This window comes from Chrysemys picta, chromosome 11, assembly GCF_011386835.1.
Source record: "Chrysemys picta bellii isolate R12L10 chromosome 11, ASM1138683v2, whole genome shotgun sequence".
Lineage (NCBI taxonomy): Eukaryota > Metazoa > Chordata > Testudines > Emydidae > Chrysemys > Chrysemys picta.
The window spans coordinates 46737742-46761585 of NC_088801.1; the positions used below are offsets into that span (position 1 = coordinate 46737742).

The 23844-nt window shown below is 43.5% G+C and overlaps 2 protein-coding genes across 3 annotated transcripts in view; both read right to left on the reverse strand.

Moving 5' to 3' along the window:
- Positions 1–4129: 4129 nt before the first annotated feature.
- The window catches only part of FRZB (frizzled related protein), a 36346-nt gene continuing 16631 nt past the window's right edge, over positions 4130–23844 (reverse strand). For both annotated transcript variants that reach the window (XM_065561949.1, XM_065561948.1), the window contains 4 exons: positions 10582–10647; positions 8422–8626; positions 8092–8155; positions 4130–5538 (listed from right to left, as the gene is read on the reverse strand). In XM_065561949.1, the coding sequence (XP_065418021.1) occupies positions 5428–5538; positions 8092–8155; positions 8422–8626; positions 10582–10647 (446 nt within the window). In that variant the 3' untranslated portion in view covers positions 4130–5427. The remainder of the gene's footprint in view (positions 5539–8091; positions 8156–8421; positions 8627–10581; positions 10648–23844) is intronic.
- LOC135974361 (myb/SANT-like DNA-binding domain-containing protein 2) lies at positions 17111–19060 on the reverse strand. Its single transcript, XM_065561950.1, has 2 exons — positions 18355–19060; positions 17111–17379 (listed from the first exon to the last, which is right to left on the reverse strand). Exons 1-2 carry the CDS (start codon positions 18929–18931, stop codon positions 17258–17260), a joined length of 699 nt encoding a protein of 232 aa, XP_065418022.1. The 5' UTR covers positions 18932–19060; the 3' UTR covers positions 17111–17257.

The following is a 23844-nucleotide window of genomic DNA, read 5'->3' on the forward strand; positions in this document are numbered from 1 at the left end:
GGAGTTCACTGTATTAGCCAAAGGGAGTGTGATGGGCTCTGTTTGCTGAAGCTGGAAGCAAGAGGACCTGAGAGCTCTAGCCCTAAGGCAGTAATGAACAGATGTGAAGAGGCCCAGGGAATGTAGCAGCAACCAAGTAAAGGAAGTAGCATGTAGCTGCTGTGTACAGGGTCTCTGGGTTGGGACCCAGAATAGTGGGTGGGCCGGCCTGGGTCCCCCTGCCAGCCAGGGCTGGGATGGCCTAAGCCCTAAAAAGGGGTTATGGCTAGTTTTAAAGGCCCAAGAAAATGGGTTAGATTTAAAGGGGCTGTGACATGGCACCTGCCCTGCACTGGCCCTGAGAGGGTTAAAACCAGCCAAGGGAGGCTGAACTACAGGCAGCTAAAGGAATGGCTGCAGGGGAAACAGCCAATTAGGGCAGTAGCTTGACCAGCCAATCAGGGCCCAGCCAGCCCACATAAAAGGAAACTGCAAACCAGCGTAAGTCTGCTGCAGGGAGCTCTAGGGAGAAGACTGGCTTACTAGAGGGCTACCAGGACTTAAAGGCTCGAGGAACTGGGAAGAGGGCGCTGGAGCTGGAGCCAGAGGCAGGAGCAGAAGGAACTGAGGCTGTGGGGAAGTGGCCCAGGGAATAACAGTGAGCTAGCAGGAAGCTGCTGTTTGCAGGGGTCCAGAATAGTGTGTGGGCCTTGGTCCCCCCACTAGCCACTGGAGGAGCGACCCAGCTGTAAACTGCCAAGCCACTGCGAGAAGTGGTTAGACTCTTGTTGGATGAGTCCCCCGGAAGCGAGGCGGGGGGGGGGGGAAAACGGATGGTGACACAGCTGGAGGGCTGTGCCACAAAGCAGATGCCAAGAGGAAGGAGTCATAATGGGTCTGCAGGCAGAGGCGACGATGGGAGAGCAGCCACCACCCAAGAGCGCACCTGCTAGGGGAACTAATTCCCAAAACGCCCAGCAGGAGGCACCAGTGTAGTGAGTGACCCTCTGTCAGGGGCCCAGAGAGAGGGCTGAAGGCCTTCGTGAGTGAAGACTGCCCCTTCTGGTAAAACTGTTTTCTAAGCCCTGCGAGAGAGTAAGTTTCCTTTAGAAGCCTGAGCAGGGGCTTGATTTAAAGGATCCAATGAGGGGCTGAGTCCAGCTTGAGCCAGGGATTGGAAGACTCTTGCTCATGTTTGTTTTGGATTTGAAGACCCTGGAAGGGTTCATCCATATTGACTGAGTCAGTGGTTCTCAACCTCTCCAGACTACTGTCCCCCTTTCAAGAATTTGACTTGTATTTTGTGCCCCCAAATTTCACCTCACTTAAATTTACAAAATCAGACATAATACAACAATGTCACAACACACTATTACTGATCACTTGCTTTCTTTTTTACCATATAATTATAAAATATCAATTTTGGTGTGAACAGTATAAACAAGTCATTCTCTATGAAATTTTAGTTCGTAGTGGCTTTGCTAGTGCTTTTTATGTAGCCTGTTGTAAAACTAGGCAAATATCAAGATGAGTTGATTGTATCCCCTGGAAGACCTCTGCATACCCCCAGGTTACCGCTGGTTGAGAACTACAGAACTGAGTGACTTGGCCAAAGAGCTGAGCCACTGAAGACCTGACTAGTGAGGTTGACAACCTAGAAGGGGTGCCACAAGAAAAGATTGCAGCATCACACCAAGCTGATAGGAGGCACTCATGAGAGTCTAGATTAGAGGTGGGCAAACTACGGCCCATGGGACCGTCCTGCCCAGCCCTTGAGTTCCAGGCCAGGGAGGCTAACCCCGACCCCTCCCCCGCAGCCACACAGGCAGCGCTATGGGCAGCGGGATTGCACGCTCCTGTCAAGCAGTGTGTCTGGCTCCGGCCGGGCAGCGCGGCTGCCAGACATGCAGCTCTGAGCGGCATGGTAAGGGAGCCAGGGGGTTGGATAAGGGGCGGGGGGTGCCTGGGGGCAGGCACTGGACAGGGAGCGGAGGTTCTGGGGGGCGTTCAGGGGAGGGGTTGAATAAGCATGGGAGTCCCGGGGGGCCTGTCAAGGGGCAGGGGTGTAGGTAGGGGTCAGGAATGGGAGAAGTGGGGTTGGATAGCGGGTGGGTCCCAGGAGCAGTCAGGGGACAAGTAGCTGGGGGGAGGGTTGGATGGGTTGGGGGTTCTGAGGGGGGCAGTCAGGGGGTGGGAAGTGGGAGGGGTCAGATAGGGGCCAGGCTGTTTGGGGACGCACAGCTTTCCCTACCCGGCCCTCCATACAGTTTTGCAACCCCAATGTGGCTTTTGGGACAAAAAAGTTTGCCTACCTCTGCTCTAGATCAGTGGTTCTCAAACTAGGGCTGCCCCTTGTTCAGGGAAAGCCCCTGGCGGGCCGGGCCGGTTTGTTTACCTGCCGCGTCTGCAGGTTCGGCTGATCGCGGTTCCCACTGGCCATGATTCGCCGCTCCAGGCCAATGGGGGCTGCAGAAAGCGGCACAGGCCGAGGGATATGCTGGCCACCCTTCCTGCAGCCCCCATTGGCCTAGAGTGGCGAACCGCAGCCAGTGGGAGCCGCAATGGGCCAAACTTGCGGACGCAGCACGTAAACAAACCGGCCCGGCCCACCAGGGGATTTCCCTGAACAAGCGGCAGGCCTAGTTTGAGAACCGCTGCTCTAGATAATACTTAGTCCTGCCTCAGTGCATGGGACTAGACGTCCTACCAAAGTCCCTTCCAGTCCTATGATCCCATGATTACTCTTGAAAGAGGAATCAAATTACTCAAATTGAAGGAGTGGGGAGGGCAAAAAGGGGCATGTAAAGGGAAGAGACCAAGCAAATCAAAATGCCACTTGTATGGTGGTGATGAAGTTCTGAGGACACAGAGGCAGAGTGCAGGGATTTCCATGCCATATGTGAGAAGTCACCCCATAGCTCTAGGCTCATTCCATGAAGTCCACTAAACAGCCATTGCATAATAGTAGGGCTGGTTGAACATTTTCCTTCTAAACTTTAACTAAACAATTTTTTCATTAAAAGTGCCTGCTTTCCAAAGAAAATTTACATTTTTCATTCAAACCAAAATGCCTGAAAACCAAAATATTTTTATTTGGAAATGCTGCCACAGTGCCTCATGGGAGCTGTAGTCGGTTGTCTCACGTCCCCCTGTTCTTCTATGGGCTGGATTTAATTCTCCTATATTGCACCAGCCAGAGAGCCCAAGCTATAGAGGAGAAAGGGAACATCAACCATACAAACTACAACTCCCAAGAAGCACCAGTGTGGCAGTTCTGAATTGAAACATTTTGGTATTCAAATTTCCACCCAAACACTAAAACTCTAGAGGGAGGGGAGGCATTTTTCAACCAATTCTTAATAGTATTGAAATCTGCTACCTTGATACACAAGGAAGGCTTTACATCTAGAACTGTAGTCAGGACATTTTTGACAAAATGTTTCCACTGAAAAATGCTAACTGGTTAAAACCAAAACTGCTCAGCTTCAGACTTAACTAATCTTAACTCACCCAAAAAAAAAAAAGTTGGGGGAGCTTTGAAGTTGTGTAAACATTTCATTTTGACAATTTCAAAATGGAAAATTCTAGTTTTCCAATTCAAACTGATTTTTCATTTTGAAATGACCTAAAAACCTAAAAAAGGAAGATAAAGGATTGAAATCAGCATATAGACAGCATACATTTTAATTGACCCAAAGGGAAGCTTCCCCTCCCCCCCGCACCCACCATCTCCTAGATATTGAGATTTCCACTTTGTCCTAATTTTAGCCAAATATTCAAGGGATGACGCAACGTTTCCTGGCCAACTCTATTCACATCCCGTTGCTAATCTCCAGTGACATCCAGTCCCCATCTGTAGTGTTACTTTTCATTTTAAAAGATACAAAACCTTGTCTCTGTGTTTGCACAGTATCTAGCACAATGGAGCTCTAAGCTTAACCTTTGGTTACTAATGAAAACATTACATTATTAGAAAATATTTCTAAAGTGTTCATATCTTCACTGCTTTATTTGCATTTCAATTCAGTAGCGTTTAACTACCTAAACTCAGTGGTGGTGTTTCCTGTGGATGAACAGCAACCATGAGATACTGTATACGGGTGTCCTGGGAAAAGAAATTCAGTACTTCCAACTAAAAATGCAGTAACAGTTTGCATCATAAATGTTTTATTTTCTGTACACCATAGCTCAGAAGCCTGGTACTCTACTTACATCATTATACTTTTAAAAAAATGATGATTTCAAATTGTTGGCACTGACTAAAAAATTCTATTGAAGGAAGAAAATGAAGGGTTTGTTGTTTTTTTTTTTTTTTGCGCGCTGGCATACACTGTGGACAATAATAAATCATGGATTTTAAACGTTCATTTGGTGCAAAAGTCAGGATAAGGTCTCTGACAACTATAATTCTTTTATTAAACATATTTTACTGAGCATTAAACACTGCTGTTTATGTAGGCACAGAAATAAGAATAACACCACAAAATCAAAATGATAAAGTGCAGACCTATACTGAGAAGCAGGCCTGGTAAGTCAGTCTACTCCTACGATGGGGGGGGGGGGGAGAGAAGGGGAAGGAACTGCCATTACGAGAGCAAGTATACCGTAAATTATGTTGTGAGTTAACAGAACTATACATTTCCCACAAGGATTAAAGCATTTAAGAAGTCCCATGTGTTTTTGTTGTGACAGATGTAAGTTAGACTTAAACCTACATAGTGGCTTATTTAAGAGTAAGCAAATTGAAGGGTTGTGCTGATTAGAACACCACTTTTAACATGAATCACTTCCTTAATGCTGATTAGGTTTTTTGTTGTTGTTAGATAACTGCAGAGCTAAATATTTAAACTGGTTTTCAACCAGTCAAAATTTCCCTTACCACTTTGCTGCTGCTAACAATTTATTTTGCTCTTCAGTGTCTTTCCAGAAGTGCCATATAATTCTTAATTTATGTGTAGATATATGGCCATTATATTTCAGACTAAAACTTATACATTAAAATAACCCAGTTGCTGCAGCCATGATCAAACATGCAAGAAAAAGGGACAGGAGCAGAGAAGCTGGGTTAAAGTCAATTTTTTTTTTTTTTTTTTTTAAAGGTCCTGGTCTGGCCAGATCCCATTCCTATGTTGAAGTCTTTCTCTAAGCAACATGGCCCCACTGATAAAACCACCAACATGTCTTAACTTCAGTAAATGTGTCATCCTATTTTTATCTCATAAGGGCAGTTTTCTGCAGTTATTACTGAGAGAAAAAATATATTTTTTCAGGATTTACACCCCCCTCCCCCCAAAAAGGCAGAAAACGAAGGAAAATAACTAATTAGCTACAACATGATTTTGTAGTAAACAATAGAATATAACGTGCAATAGTGCAATTTCTCCCTTGCTGCTCCAACAATGCAAGTCTTAATATATAGTCCATTGATTTTTATATAGCTTTTCACATTTAGTTGCGTGTTTGTCGTGGATTACTGTTCTTGCCAGACTTTTGAGCAGAATCACTTTGTCCAGGCTCATTTTTGCCCTTTCCAGGATGACGGAGTTTCTGATCCCAGCGCTGTACAATGTAAGCAAACAAAACTAATAAATGGAAGAAAAAAATTTAACTACAACTGCATGTGTTTCAAAATACCCTAAACTCAGATATTTTTAAAAAACTAGTTCACAAATTACACTCAAATGCTGCAAAGTACCGGTAATATTTCTAAAAGATGCTATTACCCCCACCAGAAGAGAAAACACCAGAGACTTTATAAAATAATAGTGAATGTGTGACTTAGATTATGAGCAGAAGTCAGAGTTCTGCCCCAGACTGCAGAGCATAGTGACAGGAATGTGGCTACCTAAATGTGTAGCTACATAATATTACAGTATCAAATCAACAAATTACAGGGTAAAACAGGTCCTTGTTCTCACGGTCTAGTGACCATATTTCTTAAACCTTTGTTTCTTTAACTGTTTTTTGGTAGAGATGTGCCCTTTTAAAGGCTCAAATGTTAGTTACTTACTAAGGCCGTGATTCTGCAAGCAGATTTGCACAAACCCTGTTTACTTTAGCAGGGCTCTGTAGTAGTCAACCTACACGACTCAGCCTGGAGGATAAGGATCCAATCCTAAGAGGTGTTGAGCCCTCTCAACTCTCAGTGAAGTAGTTGGAAGTTGAGGGCACTCAGCACCTCACAGGATCATGCCTTCAAATGCATAGCATGTTATTTACACAGTCAGGGGATGAGTGACATTACACACACAGACCTAAATTATGAATGCCAGGGTAGATTATGGTCAAAACATAGACTTTGAAAAAGTTATTTTACCAAAATGAATGATTTAAAAATGTTAATGCATTTTTCTTTCAATTAAAACAAGCTTGGTTTCCCCCCCAAGATTGGAACTAAACATTCCCCTCCACATGCTTGCAACCCAACCACTGCAGTGCTGAGAATCAGAAAGTGACTATAAACTATAGTAAAATTGTGTCCATATCCAAGCTGAAAGAAATACAACTAGTAATCAAACTCCACTGTGAAAAGCACATTAGATTTTAATAGCTTCTATTTAACTTTACTCATGCAACTAGCTTCATCAAATTCAAAGCCATGCTTGTGCTCAGCAGTCCAAGAACAAACTTATGCACATAATTTATTTGCGGGGTTATTGTCCTCAGGTCTTACTAGAAACATGAGTAAGGATCTTTTTCAGTTCTTAGGGGTTTTTAAACTAGTGTGTGGTTTTGGTGGTGGTGGGTTTTTGTTTGTTTGTTTGTTTGTTTTTTTAAAAACAACTTGACAGTTGACTTGAACTGCTGGCTGCCTAAGAGATCATATTAACATGAAAATGAATGATCAGACACCATGATACAATGACAAGCATAAACGTAGCTTATGCTTTATTTTTTAATTTTTTAAATGTAAGTAAAGCCACCTGTGGACCTTTTTAGGAAACCATGATAGAAAAGCAATCAAGTGATTCAGAGAGCAGAGCTGGCACGAGGGAACTGTGTGTGGAGTAATAGATGGTAATGAAACTACCCGGGATGTAACAGTCGCCAGTAACTGAAGTTACACTAGTATCAGGAAACCAGAACTAAAGTGGTACCAGAGAACAACATGAATTATCACATGTTCTCTGGCAATGGAGTTGAGGAGGATCTACCAGATGAGAATTTAAAATAGGTCACCCAGTCTAATAAAAGGAATATGGATGACAGCTAGACACAGAAGAATTTCAATTTGTATAAAAAAGTAGGATTTTCTCTGCAATGATCACTAAAACTTGAAGAAAATAAGAGGAAAGAGACAGACACACACATGCAAAAAGATGTGGGGAACCTTATTTATGTCAAATCAACATGTTGGAGAAATTGTTTTTAAAATCAATGCTTTCCATGTAAAGTGATGTTTTGTAATGCTGCCAAGGTCACTAAAACCATTTGAGGTCTGACGGGTGTCAGATATGAAAGATAAAGCTCAGGGGCCAAAGTCTGTGTGGATGCCTAGCTTACCCAATCAATCATTCCAGGAATTACAAGATATTAGGGTGGAGCATATATCATTTTTGTGTCTGCTCCAGTTCCTCCCTATTTCTCTATTTTCTTTCAGATAGGAACTCCCACACTTGTATTCCTCCCATGTTCTTTTCCTCCCTCACATATGTCAAATGTTTCCTTAGATGAAGAGCACAATTTAGATGAGAACTGTATTTAAACATTTAAAATTTGAGACGCACAAGTTTGTAAATGAGGTAAGAAGGTGGCTTGTGAAACCATGTTCTGCCCTTGGCTGTGTGTAGATGGTTCCCACTGAACTGAATAAAAGCTGCGTGTATGCATTTAAACGCAGAATTTGGCTGTAGAGCTTAATTCAGCTCCTGCTGATTGAAATAAATGATTCAGGTTTTAATTGCTGCTAAACTTGTATAAATCTGGAGTAACTCCATTGATTTCAGTTATGTTACTCCAAATTTACCTGTGTGTAATGGAATCAGAATCTGACACGTTAACTTTCATGGGTGTAGAATTGGGCCTCATGTATTTTCTCTCTTTTCTTAAAGGTGAGATACAAACACTGTTTCCAATGTCAATTGTTACTAAGATCATGAAACATTGTCTTACCTTTACTTTTTTACCAAGACGATCCTTCCATTTCTCAGCTATGGAGCCTTCTACCAAGAGTAACCTACACATTTCAGATAAGCTAGTTATTTTATTATTGAGGAATGTGTATGCTGTACATAGCAATATACACAACACTAACAGAATCTGCTCAAGGGGAGAAGAGAAAGAGAACCTAATGGCATTCAGCAGTGACAAGACCAGGTAACTCAAAAGTTCTGAAGAAAATTTTGCCCAATTTTCTTCAGAGGGAACAATGGTGGCTTCAAAATGAGGTCTCATGGGTGGGCAAGCAGAGCAGGGAAAGTAATTCTTTAAAGAAAAAATTACCTGGAGCGTTCCTCATCTTCATAGCCCATTATAATGTATTCTTCATTAGCACTGAGTGGTGGGCATAGACAGCCAGAGTTTGTGTAAAGGTTAACAGTGTCCTTAGGAATATTCACCAAGGAAGATTTTAGTATCTCCTTTACTTCAACTACTGCGGTGACATCATGACATTTAGTCTTCACCTCCTTCACTTTAGCCCGAATGACTGGGGAAAAGTAACAGAGTGTAGTTAACAGCAGCAAATAATATAGGTCACCCCCATGCCATCCTTTGTGACTTGGTGGATTAGTCTTTTGTGTGCTCCTTTATCAAAAGCTCAACTGAACTCCATCTAGATTTTGCCCAGAGATTCCTCTCTCCCCCTATTTTTTCACTTTCTCTTCTACCAAGAGTAACATATATATTTCAGGTAGCTCAGTGTATAGAATAGCAACGTAGGTGCTCTGTGCAGGGAATAATTTAGCAATGGGCCTTTCACCTTACTTTCTCTGGGATATATTTTTTTAGCTTTTTTCTTTTATTCCCTCTGTGTTTTAAATATGTAGTTCATACTTCATATTATTTCCTCCTTGTTCATTCATCTTATGCTACAACAACTTCTCTCTTATTTAGGTCCAGTACAGACTCTTAATTTGTCACCCACAGCCTTTCACAAAATGGAGAATATACTTGAAAGCTTTATTGTATCATTATCCCTATTGGATGACAGGGCCTTCCCTTTTCTCCTCTTCCTCCAGTGACCCAGCACCAATCTGCTCTGTTTTCCATGAACGCCAATGCTCCTGATCTTGACCTAATGACCTGTCTAATTGTTTCTTCTCTGATCTTATCATTCTCCCATGAACTGCATATTAGGGAAAGTTGCCTTCCAAGGGCAGCAATTTTTCAGGTCTCTCATGGTGACCAATGAGCTGACACTGCATGCAAATCTAGAGGTCGTACTCCAGGGAGTACTACATCTTGTACTGTTTTCAAATCATAGAATCTTCCTCCATTTTACATCCAAATTCCTTAGATTCTTAATCTCTTATAACTAGTGGGGGGGGGGGGGAGGGAGAAAGCAAAATGGAAGAGATGTAATGAAAAATAGAGAAAATCCATTAACCCATCCCCACTCTCTCTCTCTCTCTCTCTCTCTCTCTCTCTCTCACACACACACAGGTTTTCCACCCACAGATATGCTCAGCATTCTCTCAGCTAAGTTAAACACAACTATTCAACAACTCACAGGAGTTATACAGAGGAAAAATTTTACCCAGACTAATCCACTTTAAGACTTTACTACAAAAGCCTACTTTACTTTGGCACTCTTTCTAATGTGTTTCCAGAGGTCTTTACATTCTAAAGAGAGGAATGGTATAACAGAATATAAAGAGAGCCTCTGGTAAGATACCTTCATTCTCTCCAAAACAGCTCCCAAACTATAAATGTAGCACACTCAGTGAATCTCTGCCATAGCAGGTGCAGTATTCCACTGGAGAATACTCACACCAACCACCACTACATATAAAACCGCTAAAGGAGGCAGAAAATCAGAACCTTCCTGCTTTTCAATGAATATGAGAGTTCATTAATATCATTTTTTAGGATTTATTTTATTGCAGACTTAGTGGATACCATTTGTATACATAGGTACTTAAAAACATTGGTTTAACAATAAAATTGTATTCACTATGTCCTGGTCATGTAAACCCTTTTTCATGACTTCAGTGAAACTAATAGTAGCTACTCACATGAGTAACAGGTTGCAGATCAACATATTAAGACTTCAAGGGCCCAATTCTACATTTCTGACTCCTATATGTAATCCTTACTTACGCAAGAAATCTTGACTTCATCAGGTTTATTTGTGTAAGAAAGACTTGTCTGAATAAAGGCTGCAGAGTTGGACCCAGGGGGATGTTCAAAGAATAGGGAAATCTGGACAGCTCAGGACATAGTCTGAACACCCAACTTTTTGTAGTTACTGCTAATGAATTAACTCAATACAATCAATCCGAGCAGCTTTCTTAGTACAAATGAGTGTGAACTGATGACACGCTTAGGCCATAGCCCATCGTTGTGGAATTTTTTCCTGTCACATTACTAAATTTAGAGTTCCCTGAAAAACTTAATTTATTCCTTTAAAGGTTTGATATCTAGCCATGCAGCTGTCCTTACCATAGTTATAATTGTTCCGAAGATAAGTCTTCTGGGTAGCTTTAATAGGTTTGCATTTGCAACGCTCTGCAAAACAGAAAACCTTTGCTTTAGAAGAACAAGGCATTGATTCAAAGACAAACTCTCCCATCCTCCCCCCCCCCCCATTGCCTTTAAAAACAATCAAACAGATATTGATGGCAATCAGATGGCAATAATTAATTTATTTATACATTCAGGTTTTATTAAAAACCTTAGGGTATTATTAATCTCCTCTGCACAAAAACAGTGAAAGTGAATATCACATTGCTGATTTAAGGATATTTACAAATAAATCAGAGTGGAGCCGAAAGAAAATCAGAATTTCTGTCCTGCAGGAAATTCTGATGTTTCAACCTTTGTTTTCATCCCAAATCTGAACAAATAGTTGAAATAGCAATACTCTTAGGAAAGAAAATTGGAAATGGCAAAATGTTTTGTTTTGAGCCTGTTCACAGTCTGTCCAAAGCAGACTGTGAAGAACTTCAAAAAGATCTCACAAAACTAAGTGATTGGGCAACAAAATGGCAAATGAAATTTAATGTGGATAAATGTAAAGTAATGCACATTGGAAAAAATAACCCCAACTATACATACAATATGATGGGGACTAATTTAGCTACAACAAGTCAGGAAAAAGATCTTGGAGTCATCGTGGATAGTTCTCTGAAAATGTCTACGCAGTGTGCAGAGGCGGTCAAAAAAGCAAACAGGATGTTAGGAATCATTAAAAAGGGGACAGAGAATAAGACTGAGAATATATTATTGCCCTTATATAAATCGATGGTACGCCCTCATCTTGAATACTGCGTACAGATGTGGTCTCCTCATCTCAAAAAAGATATACTGGCACTAAAAAAGGTTCAGAAAAGGGCAACTAAAATGATTAAGGGTTTGGAACGGGTCCCATATGAGCACAGATTAAAGAGGCTAGGACTCTTCAGCTTGCAAAAGAGGAGACTAAGGGGGATATGACAGAGGTATATAAAATCATGAGTGATGTGGAGAAAGTGGATAAGGAAAAGTTATTTACTTATTCCCATAATACATGAACTAGGGGTCATCAAATGAAATTAATAGGCAGCAGGTTTAAAACAAATAAAAGGAAGTTCTTCTTCATGCAGCACACAGTTAACTTGTGGAACTCCTTACCTGAGGAGGTTGTGAAGGCTAGGACTATAACAGAGTTTAAAAGAGCACTGGATAAATTCATGGTGGTTAAGTCCATTAATGGCTATTAGCCAGGACGGGTAAGGAATGGTGTCCCTAGCCTCTGTCTGTCAGAGGGTGGAGATGGATGGCAGGAGAGAGATCACTTGACCATTGCCTGTTAGGTTCACTCCCTCTGGGGCACCTGGCATTGGCCACTGTCAGTAGACAGGATACTGGGCTAGATGGACCTTTGGTCTGATCCGGTACGGCCTTTCTTATGTTCTTATGTTTCTTATGTTATTTTCCTATTGTGGCACATTGCCTCATGGGAACTGTAGTTCAGGAGTCAGATGGCCTCGTTCTCCCCTATGGATCAGACTCCCTGGCCAAACTACATCTCCCATGATGCATCTGCAGTCATGGGACTTCCATGATTCACCACTCAGCCAGTCAGAGGGAAGACTGTATTGTATCACAGGAGATGATGTCTCGGAGGGAGCCTAGCCCATAGGAGAGAATGGGGCTGGAATTACAGCTCCAATGAGGAAATGCACCACATTAGGGAAATGAAATTTAATATTGAACTGACTTGAAACTATACATTTCAGCCAGTTCAACAAACCGACTCAAAATGAGATATTTCATTTTGATTTCCCCAACAGAAAACTGAAAATTTTTGCAGAAACTGCATTTCCCATCAAGAAATAATTTTGATGGAAAATTCCCAATCAACTATCAATCACAGACTAAATTCTGCTTTCAGTTATACTGCGTCAAACCCAGAATAAACGCACCAGCAAAACTGAGGGCAGCTTGTAGACTCCCTATGGCTGTTCTCTATAGAAGAGTATGAGCGTGAAAGCACAAGCACGGCCAGCACATTTGTTACAGGGACATAATCCCTTTAAGCTCAGGGGCTAATGGGATTTGTAGTCTCCAGACCAGGCACATCATTAAGAAATGTCAGATGACTTAGCGTCATGTAACTTCCTAGTGGCTACTATATTAAGGAATGCTTCTGGCAAAGTCTTGTGAAGGTTGGTTCTGTGGCCATGTAATATGAGGCCCAGAAGATATCCAGGAAGGCTACCGAAGGGAATAGTCAGTCAGTCTTCTCACCTACCATCCTGCTGAAAGGTCTTGTCTGGATGTTGCAAGTGTCTTGTATTGTGTTGATCCTGGTTTGAAATCTCCTTTAAGTTAATAAAACCAGCACTAAAGAAATGACCTTGGACTGAACTATCAACTGAGCTTTATTTTACCTTCCTTAGTTGGCACGTCTGCCCACTCACTGGCCTACACACTCTACAAAGGACTGAACTAGAATCCAGCCGGAGATTTTTGACTAGTGCTCAGACAATTCTAATCAGTGAAATTTTTGCATTTGATCTTTTTATTCTAACATGTACTAAAAAGAATCCTCTCAATGCCCTAAAGAAATATATGGCTAAAATATAATCAATCTCACTTCCCATCCCACACCAGAAAGGCAAAACAAAGAGCAAATTAAGGTGCTGATCCAGCAAACCTTACTCATATGGATGAGATAGACATGACATTTTGTACGTATATACTATAAATATTGGTATGAACAAGGTAATCAGCTTTGTTTGGATACTCTTCCATTTATAATCTGTGTTTTACTTGTCTCAATATCATCATGATATCTAATGTGAGTTTTTGACACTGACTTTTGTGAGAGCAGTTCCTATGTTTCTACTTCATTCAGGGAAAGAATAAAGGAAGGCTCTTGTAAGTAAATTAACACTTGAAAATTGCATGAATTATAATAAATAGTTGTGGCGTGCTAACTAAACTACCCTATGCACTACTGCAGATCATTGGCTTGGGATAGGAGATGTGAGGAGGACATTTTTTTTGGCAAGAACCCTGGGGAAGGGCTCTTTGTAATCACTCCCCTTTCTAGATACCCAGCACAAAGGAAAGTATAATTCAGCTCATAGAGAATATGCAGATCCCTGTGTACAATAATCAATATGTGGCCACGTAATTGCCCTTCTATCTGAATTTGCTACACAACTGTGCTCTAGAATCTAAGCTTTCATTATCACAGTGAGGTTACCAGCCCTTCCGGTTGCAAAGATAATTCAAAATATAAACCCATGCAGCAGTGTCTACCTGAGGTTGCAGACAGCTGGAAACAATAATACAGGTGGGTACACTTCATTCATTTTAAATAGGTTGCTAACTCAGTCTGGAGCCTTTACTCATAACGTTGCTATCTGAAGAGTTAACTATTGATCATTTTAGCAGGAAAAAAAAATCAAGCTACTTCATTATTTTGGATGTAGTGGAAGTTATTGAGACTTGGTAGAGTGGAGCAGCTGATTGCTGTTGACAGTTGCTGGGGTAAGCTAGAGAAATTTAAACACCCCCCCCACACACACACCACCAAATTTACAGTACCATCCAGAGCCATAATCAGAGCCAGCTCCCTACTGGCTCCTCCCACCCCCATCCAGCCTCTCCCCTCCCAGCTCTGCTGTGCCCAATAGAGAATTGTTTGCTAAGCACACGGCATTCTACTTCTATTCAGAAATACATAAAGAACATCCTATGAAGTAACAACTGCATCAGTACTCTTACTAGAAAGATCATGTTCCAGAAATAGGCATATCCTCTTATTGATCTGTTTTGCGGTTCTAGCTGAAGCAACACATAATTCAGAGCAGATTAGTAGTCAAATTAGGAACAGAACCCAGGTGCCTTGACTCTTAGGGTATGTCTATACTACGAGAGTAGTTAGATTTTACTTAAATCGAATTTTTGGAATCGATATTGCAAAGTCGAACGTGTGTGTCCACACTAAGGACAGTAATTCGACTTTGTGAGTCCACACTAACGGGGAAAGCGTCGACATTGGAAGCGGTGCACTGTGGGCAGCTATCCCACAGTTCCCGCAGTCCCCACTGCCCATTGGAATTCTGGGTCGAGCCGCCAATGCCTTCTGGGTAAAAAAATGTGTCGAGGGTGCTTTTGGGTAACTGTCGTCATCCGTCCATCACTCCCGCCCTCCCTCCCTGAAAGCGCCAGCGGGAAATCAGTTCGTGCACTTTTCTAGTCAGTGACAGCGCGGACGCCACAGCACTGCGAGCATGGAGCCCGCTGCGACCATCGCTGCAGTTGTGGCCGTTCTCAATGCCTCGCAGCTTATCATCCACCTTTCCCAGAGGCAGATGCAGATAAATCAGGCGAGGAGGCTACGGCACCGCGGTGAGGGCCTGAAGTCTGAGAGTAGCACAGACCTGTCAGAAAGCACGGGACCCAGTGCCGAGGACATCACGGTGGCAATGGGTCATGTGGATGTTGTGGAACGGCGATTCTGGGCCCGGGAAACAAGCACGGACTGGTGGGACCGCATAGTGCTGCAGGTCTGGGATGAATCCCAGTGGCTGCGAAACTTTCGCATGCGGAAGGGGACTTTCCTTGAACTTTGTGAGTTGCTGTCCCCTGCCCTGAAGCGCAATGACACCCGGATGCGAGCAGCCCTGACTGTCCAGAAGCGAGTGGCCATAGCCCTCTGGAAGCTTGCAACGCCAGACAGCTACCGGTCAGTCGCGAACCACTTTGGGGTGGGCAAATCTACCGTGGGGGTTGTTGTGATGCAAGTAGCCAAGGCAATCGTTGATGTACTGCTGTCAAAGGTAGTGACCCTGGGAAACGTGGAGGTGATCATAGATGGCTTCGCAGCGATGGGATTCCCAAACTGCGGTGGGGCCATAGATGGAACTCACATCCCTATCCTGGGACCGGACCACCAGGCCAGCCAGTACATTAATCGAAAGGGCTACTTTTCCATGGTGCTGCAAGCACTGTTGGACCACAGGGGACGTTTTACCAACATCTATGTCGGATGGCCGGGCAAGGTTCATGACGCTCGTGTTTTCAGGAACTCTGGTCTGTTTAGACGGCTGCAGGAAGGTACTTACTTCCCGGACCACAAAATAACTGTTGGGGATGTGGAGATGCCTATAGTCATCCTCGGGGACCCAGCCTACCCGCTAATGCCCTGGCTCATGAAGCCCTATACTGGCGCCCTGGACACTGAAAAAGAACTCTTCAACTACCGGCTGAGCAAGTGCAGAATGGTGGTGGAGTGTGCTTTTGGCCATCTCAAGGGGAGATGGAGAAGCTTACTGACTCGCTGTGATCTCAGCGAAACCAATATCCCCATTGTTATAGCAGCTTGCTGTGTGCTCCACAATCTCTGTGAGAGCAAGGGGGAGACCTTTATGGCGGGGTGGGAGGTTGAGGCAAATAGCCTGGCTTCTGATTACGCCCAGCCAGACAGCCGGGTGATTAGAAGAGCCCAGCGGGACGCGCTGTGCATCCGGGAGGCTTTGAAAGCTAGGTTCCTGAGTGAGCAGGGTAACCTGTGACTTTTAAGTTTGTGTACAGAGAAGCTGAACCTGCCCCCGTTTCTTTACCCAGTTAATGTTGACTATCCTCTCCAGTTACATACCCCCTTCATCCCCTTCCAACACACGTTTAAAAATAAAATCACTTCTACTTTGTTAATGAACACCGTTTTCTTTATTACTGTTTTCGCGGGAATGTTTTAAACCTGGGACGCAGACTGTGGTGGGGAGCGGGTGTAGTGTAGTGATGCAAATGACGCTTCTAAACTCCAGGAATGACAGGCTCCGCAGTGGTGGACTGGTTGTTTCAACGGAGCCTGCCACCCCTCCTGATCAGGACTGTGTGTATGTGGGGGCTATGTCACTTTGTGGCAGGGGGAGGACGGTTACAGATCCCCTGCTGCGTGGCTCTGTGATCCAGGATAAGGACCGCTGCATAAGATCTGTAACTGCCCTCCCCCGCCACAAAGTCACAGAGCAACCCACCCCCCACCACAGAACATGAAAACCACCTCCCAGACTGACCAGGGTAACTAGTGACTGCACTGTGTATGTGCCCTGCTGCTGGACCTGCCCCCGCCTATGTACCCTGCTAAAGGTGACTGTCCTGTCCAATTACCAACCCCCTTCCCCCCCTTCAGACAGACTCTCCTCCAAAAGAACATGATGGAAACAGTAATTAACAGAAACGTATTTTTTATTAGCAACTACACATGAAACTGGGGGGTGAAACTTGGACGGGGGCTTGTGTGAGGCGGGAAGGAAAGGACTTGTCAAATTTTGGGGAATGAGAGCCTTTTACTACTAGAGCAGTCTGCAGGGGTGGAGTGAGAGTTTGCACGGACTCTGCCGCCCCGCCTTCTTTGGACTTTGGGTGAGGGGGGTATGGGACTTGGTGGCGGGGGAGGGCGGTTACAGATAGACTGCAGCGGGGCTCTGTCCTCCTGCCTCCGTTCCTGCAGAACATCCACAAGGCGCCGGAGCGTGTCCGTTTGCTCCCTCATTAGTCCAAGCAGCGTTTGAGTCGCCTGCTGGTCTTCCTGCTGCCACCTCTCCTCCCGTTCCATGTGTGATCGGTGCATTTGGGACAAGTTCTCCCTCCACTGGGTCTGCTGTGCTGCCTGGGCTCAGGAGCAGCCCATAAGTTCCGAGAACATGTCCTCCCATGTCCTCTTCTTCCTACGCCTAATCTGCGCTAGCCTCTGGGAGTGTGATGCCAGGCTAGGTTGTGAGACAGTCGCAGCTGTGGCTGTGGGAATGGGAAAAAGGGAGTGAATTCCTCAGAAAGATAAATGTAGTTGTGAACAAAGAACATAGTCTTTCTCTGTGAACAAGACATGCGCACTCAGGACAAGGTCGAATTCTCGGCCTTCGCATTCAGTGCCTGGGGTCTTGCACAGCAGATCTGAGAAGCGGGGCAGGACACCGGAATTTCTGTAGCAGGCAGACATGGTAAGCCGTAGACTTGTGGCTGCTTAAAACTTTAATAGTAGCACTGGCCTCCTTTCACATTGAAAGCAATGCCAGTCCCTGCTGCCAGCAATCCGGCAAGCAGGAACTCTGCCCCTGTCCCACCCCCTCACGGCTGTCCCAGAGAAAGATCCCTGTATGCTGCCCCCCTCCCGCCTCCACCGCGTGGCTGCAAACCGGTGGTTACAGTTCTGTAAAGGAACGGGCAAGCAGTCCCAATACTAACATTCCCCTACCTAATTCAAAGCAGGTCACCATGAGCGACATCACCCTGATGAGGATCTCAGACACTGATAAAGAAAGAATGCTTCGGGAAAGCCTGCAAAGACCAGGGCCGTATGCCGCCATGCTCTGCAGGGCAATGATCCCGGAGTACTTGATTGTCTCCTGGCGCGGAAACGTTTCATACCACGGAGGACCCAATAAGGCCGCTCTCCCCAGGAACCTGATGCAAAGGCTTTCCAATTACCTCCAGGAGAGCTTCCTCGAGATGTCCCAGGAGGATTTCTGCTCTATCCCCGGACATATAGATCGCATTTTACTGTAGCTGCACTGGCAGGGACTAAACAGTAGAGCGGCTTGGGCAGAACAATCATGCTAAACCGGACATTGTTAGATTTTTTTTCAATAGTTGCACTGCCCAGGACTGAAACGTTAAGCGCCTAGGGCAAACTAATCATGAGAAACCCATTGTTGTTATTCTTAATATTCCTGTTCTGTTAAAAATAAATGTTTTAAACATCTAAACACTTACTGGCTGATCCTTCCCCAGATTCTGTGTCCGGGTTAACGGCTGGGGACGGTTGGTAGGGGATCTCTGTAAGGGTGATGAAGAGATCCTGGCTGTCGGGGAAATCAGCGTTGTAAGCGCTGTCGACTGCCTCGTCCTCCTCATCTCCTTCCTCATCTTCCCCGTCCGCTAACATGTCCGAGGAACCGGCCGTGGACAATATCCCATCCTCAGAGTCCACGGTCAGTGGTGGGGTAGTGGTGGCGGCCGCACCTAGGATGGAATGCAGTGCCTCGTAGAAACGGGATGTCTGGGGATGGGATCCGGAACGTCCGTTTGCCTCTTTGGTCTTCTGGTAGCCTTGTCTCAGCTCCTTGATTTTCACGCGGCACTGCGTTGCATCCCGGCTGTATCCTCTCTCTGCCATGGCTTTAGAGATCTTCTCGTAGATCTTTGCATTCCGTCTTTTGGAGCGCAGCTCGGAAAGCACGGACTCATCGCCCCACACAGCGATCAGATCCAAGACTTCCCGATCAGTCCATGCTGGGGCCCTCTTTCTATTCTGAGATTGCACGGCCATCTCTGCTGGAGAGCTCTGCATCGTTGCCAGTGCTGCTGAGCTCGCCACGATGTCCAAACAGGAAATGAGATTCAAACTGCCCAGACAGGAAAAGGAATTCAAATTTTCCCGGGGCTTTTCCTGTGTGGCTGGTCAGAGCATCCGAGCTCGGACTGCTGTCCAGAGCGTCAACAGAGTGGTGCACTGTGGGATAGCTCCCGGAGCTATTACCGTCGATTTCCATCCACACCTAGCCTAATTCGACATGGCCATGTCGAATTTAGCGCTACTCCCCTCGTTGGGGAGGAGTACAGAAGTCGAATTTAAGAGACCTCTATGTCGAACTAAATAGCTTTGTGGTGTGGACGGGTGCAGGGTTAATTCGATGTAACGGCGCTAACTTCAACATAAACGCCTAGTGTAGACCAGGCCTTACACTCATGCTTTAAACATCTGACACTGCCTCCCAAGTCACGTATGCATCCTTCAATATTAAAAACAGTAAAGCCCAACACAGCTGATTTATATACACTTAAGATCTAAAACAACAGTGCCCATTTCAGATATTTCAGTATAATCTGAAAAGAACAGTTCCAAAAAATAAACTTGTATTTTTGTGCTTTGAAAAAATTAGGAAGTTATTGTGTTATTTATTGGGGTTCTCAGTTTATCATTTACTTTGGCTTCAATGTATCCTTATAGTTAAAAATAGAAAATAGTGTATATAGGAAAAAAACATTTCAAAGGAAGAGAAGAATGTTTCTCTTGAATTTCAAAAATGCATCCTCAGAAATCTATCTATCTATATAAATATATATACACACACACACACAGGGAGAGCACGCGCGTGCTACAGAGTTGAGCTTTTCTATGTTACTGTTTTAAAATAAGGCAGAAAAGGGAAGTAATTTTTGGCTTTCATTAAGCCTATGTGAATTCATATACACTTAGGGTACGTCTTCACTACCCGCCGTATCGGCGGGTAGCAATCGATTTATCCGGGATCGATATATCGCGTCTCATTAAGATGCGATATATTGATCCCCGAACGCGCTCACCATCGACTCCGGAACTCCACCAGAGCGAGCGGCAGTAGCGCAGTTGACGGGGGAGCCGCAGCCATCGATCCCGCGCCGTCTGGACCCCAGCTAATTCGATCCAAGATACTTCGACGCATATCTTGGATCGATCCCCCCCTCCCCAGTGTAGACCAGCCCTTAGGCCAAATTTTGGCTCATTTTGTAAACAGTCTCAAAACAGGTGCTCATAAAAGGGACCAGTTCTGTAACCCTTATTCATGCTAGTTTCACATTTCAGAACAAAACAAAAATCAGACCTGTATGCAGAAGAGTTACTTAACAACACACAATGTCAATCCCTTAAAATTCCCCTTCTCTGCAGAACTTTATTCCACCACACTAGCAAAACACAAGGTGATTGAAATTGACAGCAATATTACCTGTGGGTTAACACTCCTAAAACAATAACAATCTCAGAAACTGCTTTAATTCAAGGAAAATATTTTACTGTTATTGTCCTAGAATATAATCAATGGGCTTCTCTCTGATCCCACTGAATGATACTATCTAATAACACTTATCAGCACTTTCAATATGTAGATTTCAGAAAGTTTTACAAAAGGGGAGCCATTAGTATCCCCTTTAGAAATGGAGAAGCTGAGGCACAGAGAAGTTAAGTGACTTGCTAGGCCAGTTATTAAGTTATCAGTAGAGTTCGAATGAGAACCCAGGTCTCCTGACTCCTATTATGGTGCCCTATACGCTGGATCATGTTGCCTTCAGTGGAAAAATAATGTGTGTATAAAAAGACTTGATTGATTTGATGTCTCTTGCAGGGATGAAACTATGTGAGGAAAGGTCAAAAGCACACATATACTGTGACAAAGTTCCTCCTCTATCTTGGTGGGTCCTGCGCTTATTGACGGATTTTCTTGCCTCAGAGATTCACCATATGGATTGGGGAACAGCCCAGAGACCTTCCCCTCTGGAAGCATCCACAGTTCAGGTCAATTGGGAGGTTTGGGGGGAACCCGGGCCCGCCCTCTACTCCGGGTTCCAGCCTAGGGCCCTGTGGACTGCAGCTGTCTATAGTGCCTCCTGTAACAGCTGCATGACAGCTACAACTCTCTGGGCTACTTCCCCATGGCCTCCTCCAAACACCTTCCTTAGTCTCACCACAGGACCTTCCTCCTGGTGTCTGATAACGCTTGTGCTCCTCAGACCTCCAACAGCACACCCTCTCACTCTCAGCTCCTTGCACCTCTTGCTCCCAGCCCCTCACACTTGCACCACAAACTGAAGTGAGCTTCTTTTAAAACCCAGGTGCCCTGATTAGCCTGCCTTAATTGATTCTAGCAGCTTCTTAATTGGCTCCAGGTGTCCTAATTAGCCTGCCTGCCTTAACTGGTTCTAGCAGGTTCCTGATTACTCTAGTGCAGCCCCTGCTCTGGTCACTCAGAACAGAAAACTACTCATCCAGTGACCAGTATATTTGCCCTCTACCAGACTCCTGTACCCCACTGGTCTGGGTCTGTCACAATACATACATGCACACACCTCGGAGGAGAACCTAAAAGAATTATGCTATTGAAAGGCATAATGTCTCTTAGATTCTAGGGGAGCATGGTGGGAAACACCCCTTTCTATACATGTGTAACTGCAATAGACAGTTATCCCCCACCTTGTTGTGCAGGCGTATGGGACGTGACCCTGCCCACACTGTATCTAGCCATTCTCCTCTGGAGCTGCTAGAGCTACTGACAATGCCCCTGCCTACCTTCCCTCTAACACCTAGAGCACTGGGAACCAAATGGCAGCTAGACCCCTAACTCCACTGGGAATGCAATGAAACATTCAATCTTTAAGAAAAAGTCAGTGGGAGTTAGGGGCCTATGTGACATTTGTACCTTGGGCTCTTAAAAATAAAAATATATAAAATATGTCACTCCCATAAAATCTGGTTGTATTACTGATTAATATAAGTACTCAAAGCTGGCAAACGTTTCACTGAAATAATAATAAAATCTGGAGAAACTTCTAAGCAACTTTAAGAGCATCTGATGAAATAGACAAGAATGTAGTTTCTAGCCAAGGAAGGGAAAAAATTATTTATATGCAGACTTGGAGGCAAGATTTTGCCAATTGACTTTGCCAGGGATAAGAGCTGCTTTGAGTAGATTTAACAGGCTGACATTACTTACAGGCAACAATACACACAACTATTTGCAATATCCTTTATCATCGTACAGAATGTCCAGTCCTGAATTTTTTAACACACTTCATTGTAATACTACTTACAAAGGGTCTATTTACAATGGTGAAAGGACAAAAGCTGTTTTACTGAACATATAAACAAAGCAAATATTAAAAAATAATGCTCTTTTCTGGTGGGATTAAATTATATTTGTCAATTGAAAAAAATGTACTATGTTGAGACTCAAAATGTGATTCTACACTAAAAAAAATATTCAGCTTATTCTTCAGAGCTGCTCCCTGGGTGTTTTCACAATCATATCTGCTTTCTTTAGTAATGTATATTTTTACTGCTTTTCACTCCTATCAGTCTAACAGAGCCAACAGAAAATAATTTCATCTGGACTCTATTTCTTCTTGCTACATCACAACAAAACTGTTTAAATTCCAAGCAGTTAAATTTGGGTGACCACAATGAAGACAATGGGATTGGCACTGAAGCAATTTTTGGCCAGCAAAATATTTCATTACTGATGGTGCAACATGACAAGGAAAGTTAACAGCTTGACCTTCAGATCCCACAATTTTGCCAGACTCATTATCTTAAAAAAATCTTTTTACTTATAAACTGAGCATATCTGGTATGAAAATCAGTGAGACACAACAAACATGCATCCTATTATGTTCTTTTAACTGTAATTGTTAAGCACAAAACTGCATTTAGACTATGCAAAGATCATTTTTGCTTGGTTTAGAGTTAAGTGAAAAAATTTTACATTTGGGCATCAACAGTTATTCACTTAAATCCAGATTTAGGTGTTTAAAACAGCCTGATTATCACTGAGAGTTGTGGTTATTTAACACCTCTTACAAAAATGCAGTTAGTAACTTAAATGTGGATTTAGCTGCCTAACTTTAGATGCCCATGTCTGAACCTTTTGGCCCATGTGATTTGACCAGTAGCCAGTAAGTTATTGGCACAAATGGTAATAGAATCCAGGAGCTCTGATTGCCATTCCCCAGCTCTAATTCTCAGGCAATACTTCTATATCATATCTATCCATATGGGGCAATTCAATTTTCTTTTTCCTTGTATTACTTAAGAATCGTGGTCAACTCAAAGGGATTAAATCAGTTCTGACACAAAAACAAGACAATGGGAGGCTCAGTGGAGTGAAAATTCATGGATTCATAGTGTGAAATCCTGATCCTATTAAAGTCAATGGGAGTTTTTCTCTTGAGTTCAATGGGGTCAGTATTTCACCCATAAGTTTTAAGGCCAGAAGGGACCATTATGATCAGCTCATCTGACCTCCAGGGTAATGTCAAAAATGGTGGTTGCTGGTAGATTTAATTAAACTTAATAGAAGAAAATTACACAAAATATTATTTGCAGAGATTTGTAATGTATTTTGCTGTAAAGTAAAACAAAACAATTTTTCTTTTCCTTTCTTAACAAAGCCCAAACAGGCTACTTAAGATTAACCCCATTTGACTGAAATTAATAAATCAATTAATAAAATAAGATGCATTAAAACAACAAGAAGAACAACTTATTTTTAAATCTTTGCTACAACTCTAGAAATTTCTGAAGCAAAAGAAAAAAAATTTAAAGTCGATAGTATTTACAGGTCAGAAGGGACCATCATGATCATCTAGTCTGACCTCCATGTACCCGTGACTAATTCAAATTACAATTTACGCAGGTGTATGCTTTATATACTGTACAAGAAAATTCTACTA

Coding starts and splice junctions, on each gene's coding strand:
- LOC135974361 (XM_065561950.1), bottom strand. CDS start 18,931: ATGCAGAGCTCTCCAGCAGAGATGGCCGTGCAATCTCAGAATAGAAAG. Junction 17,380..18,354: donor ATCTGGGGAAGGATCAGCCA/GTAAGTGTTTAG, acceptor CCATTCCCACAG/CCACAGCTGCGACTGTCTCA.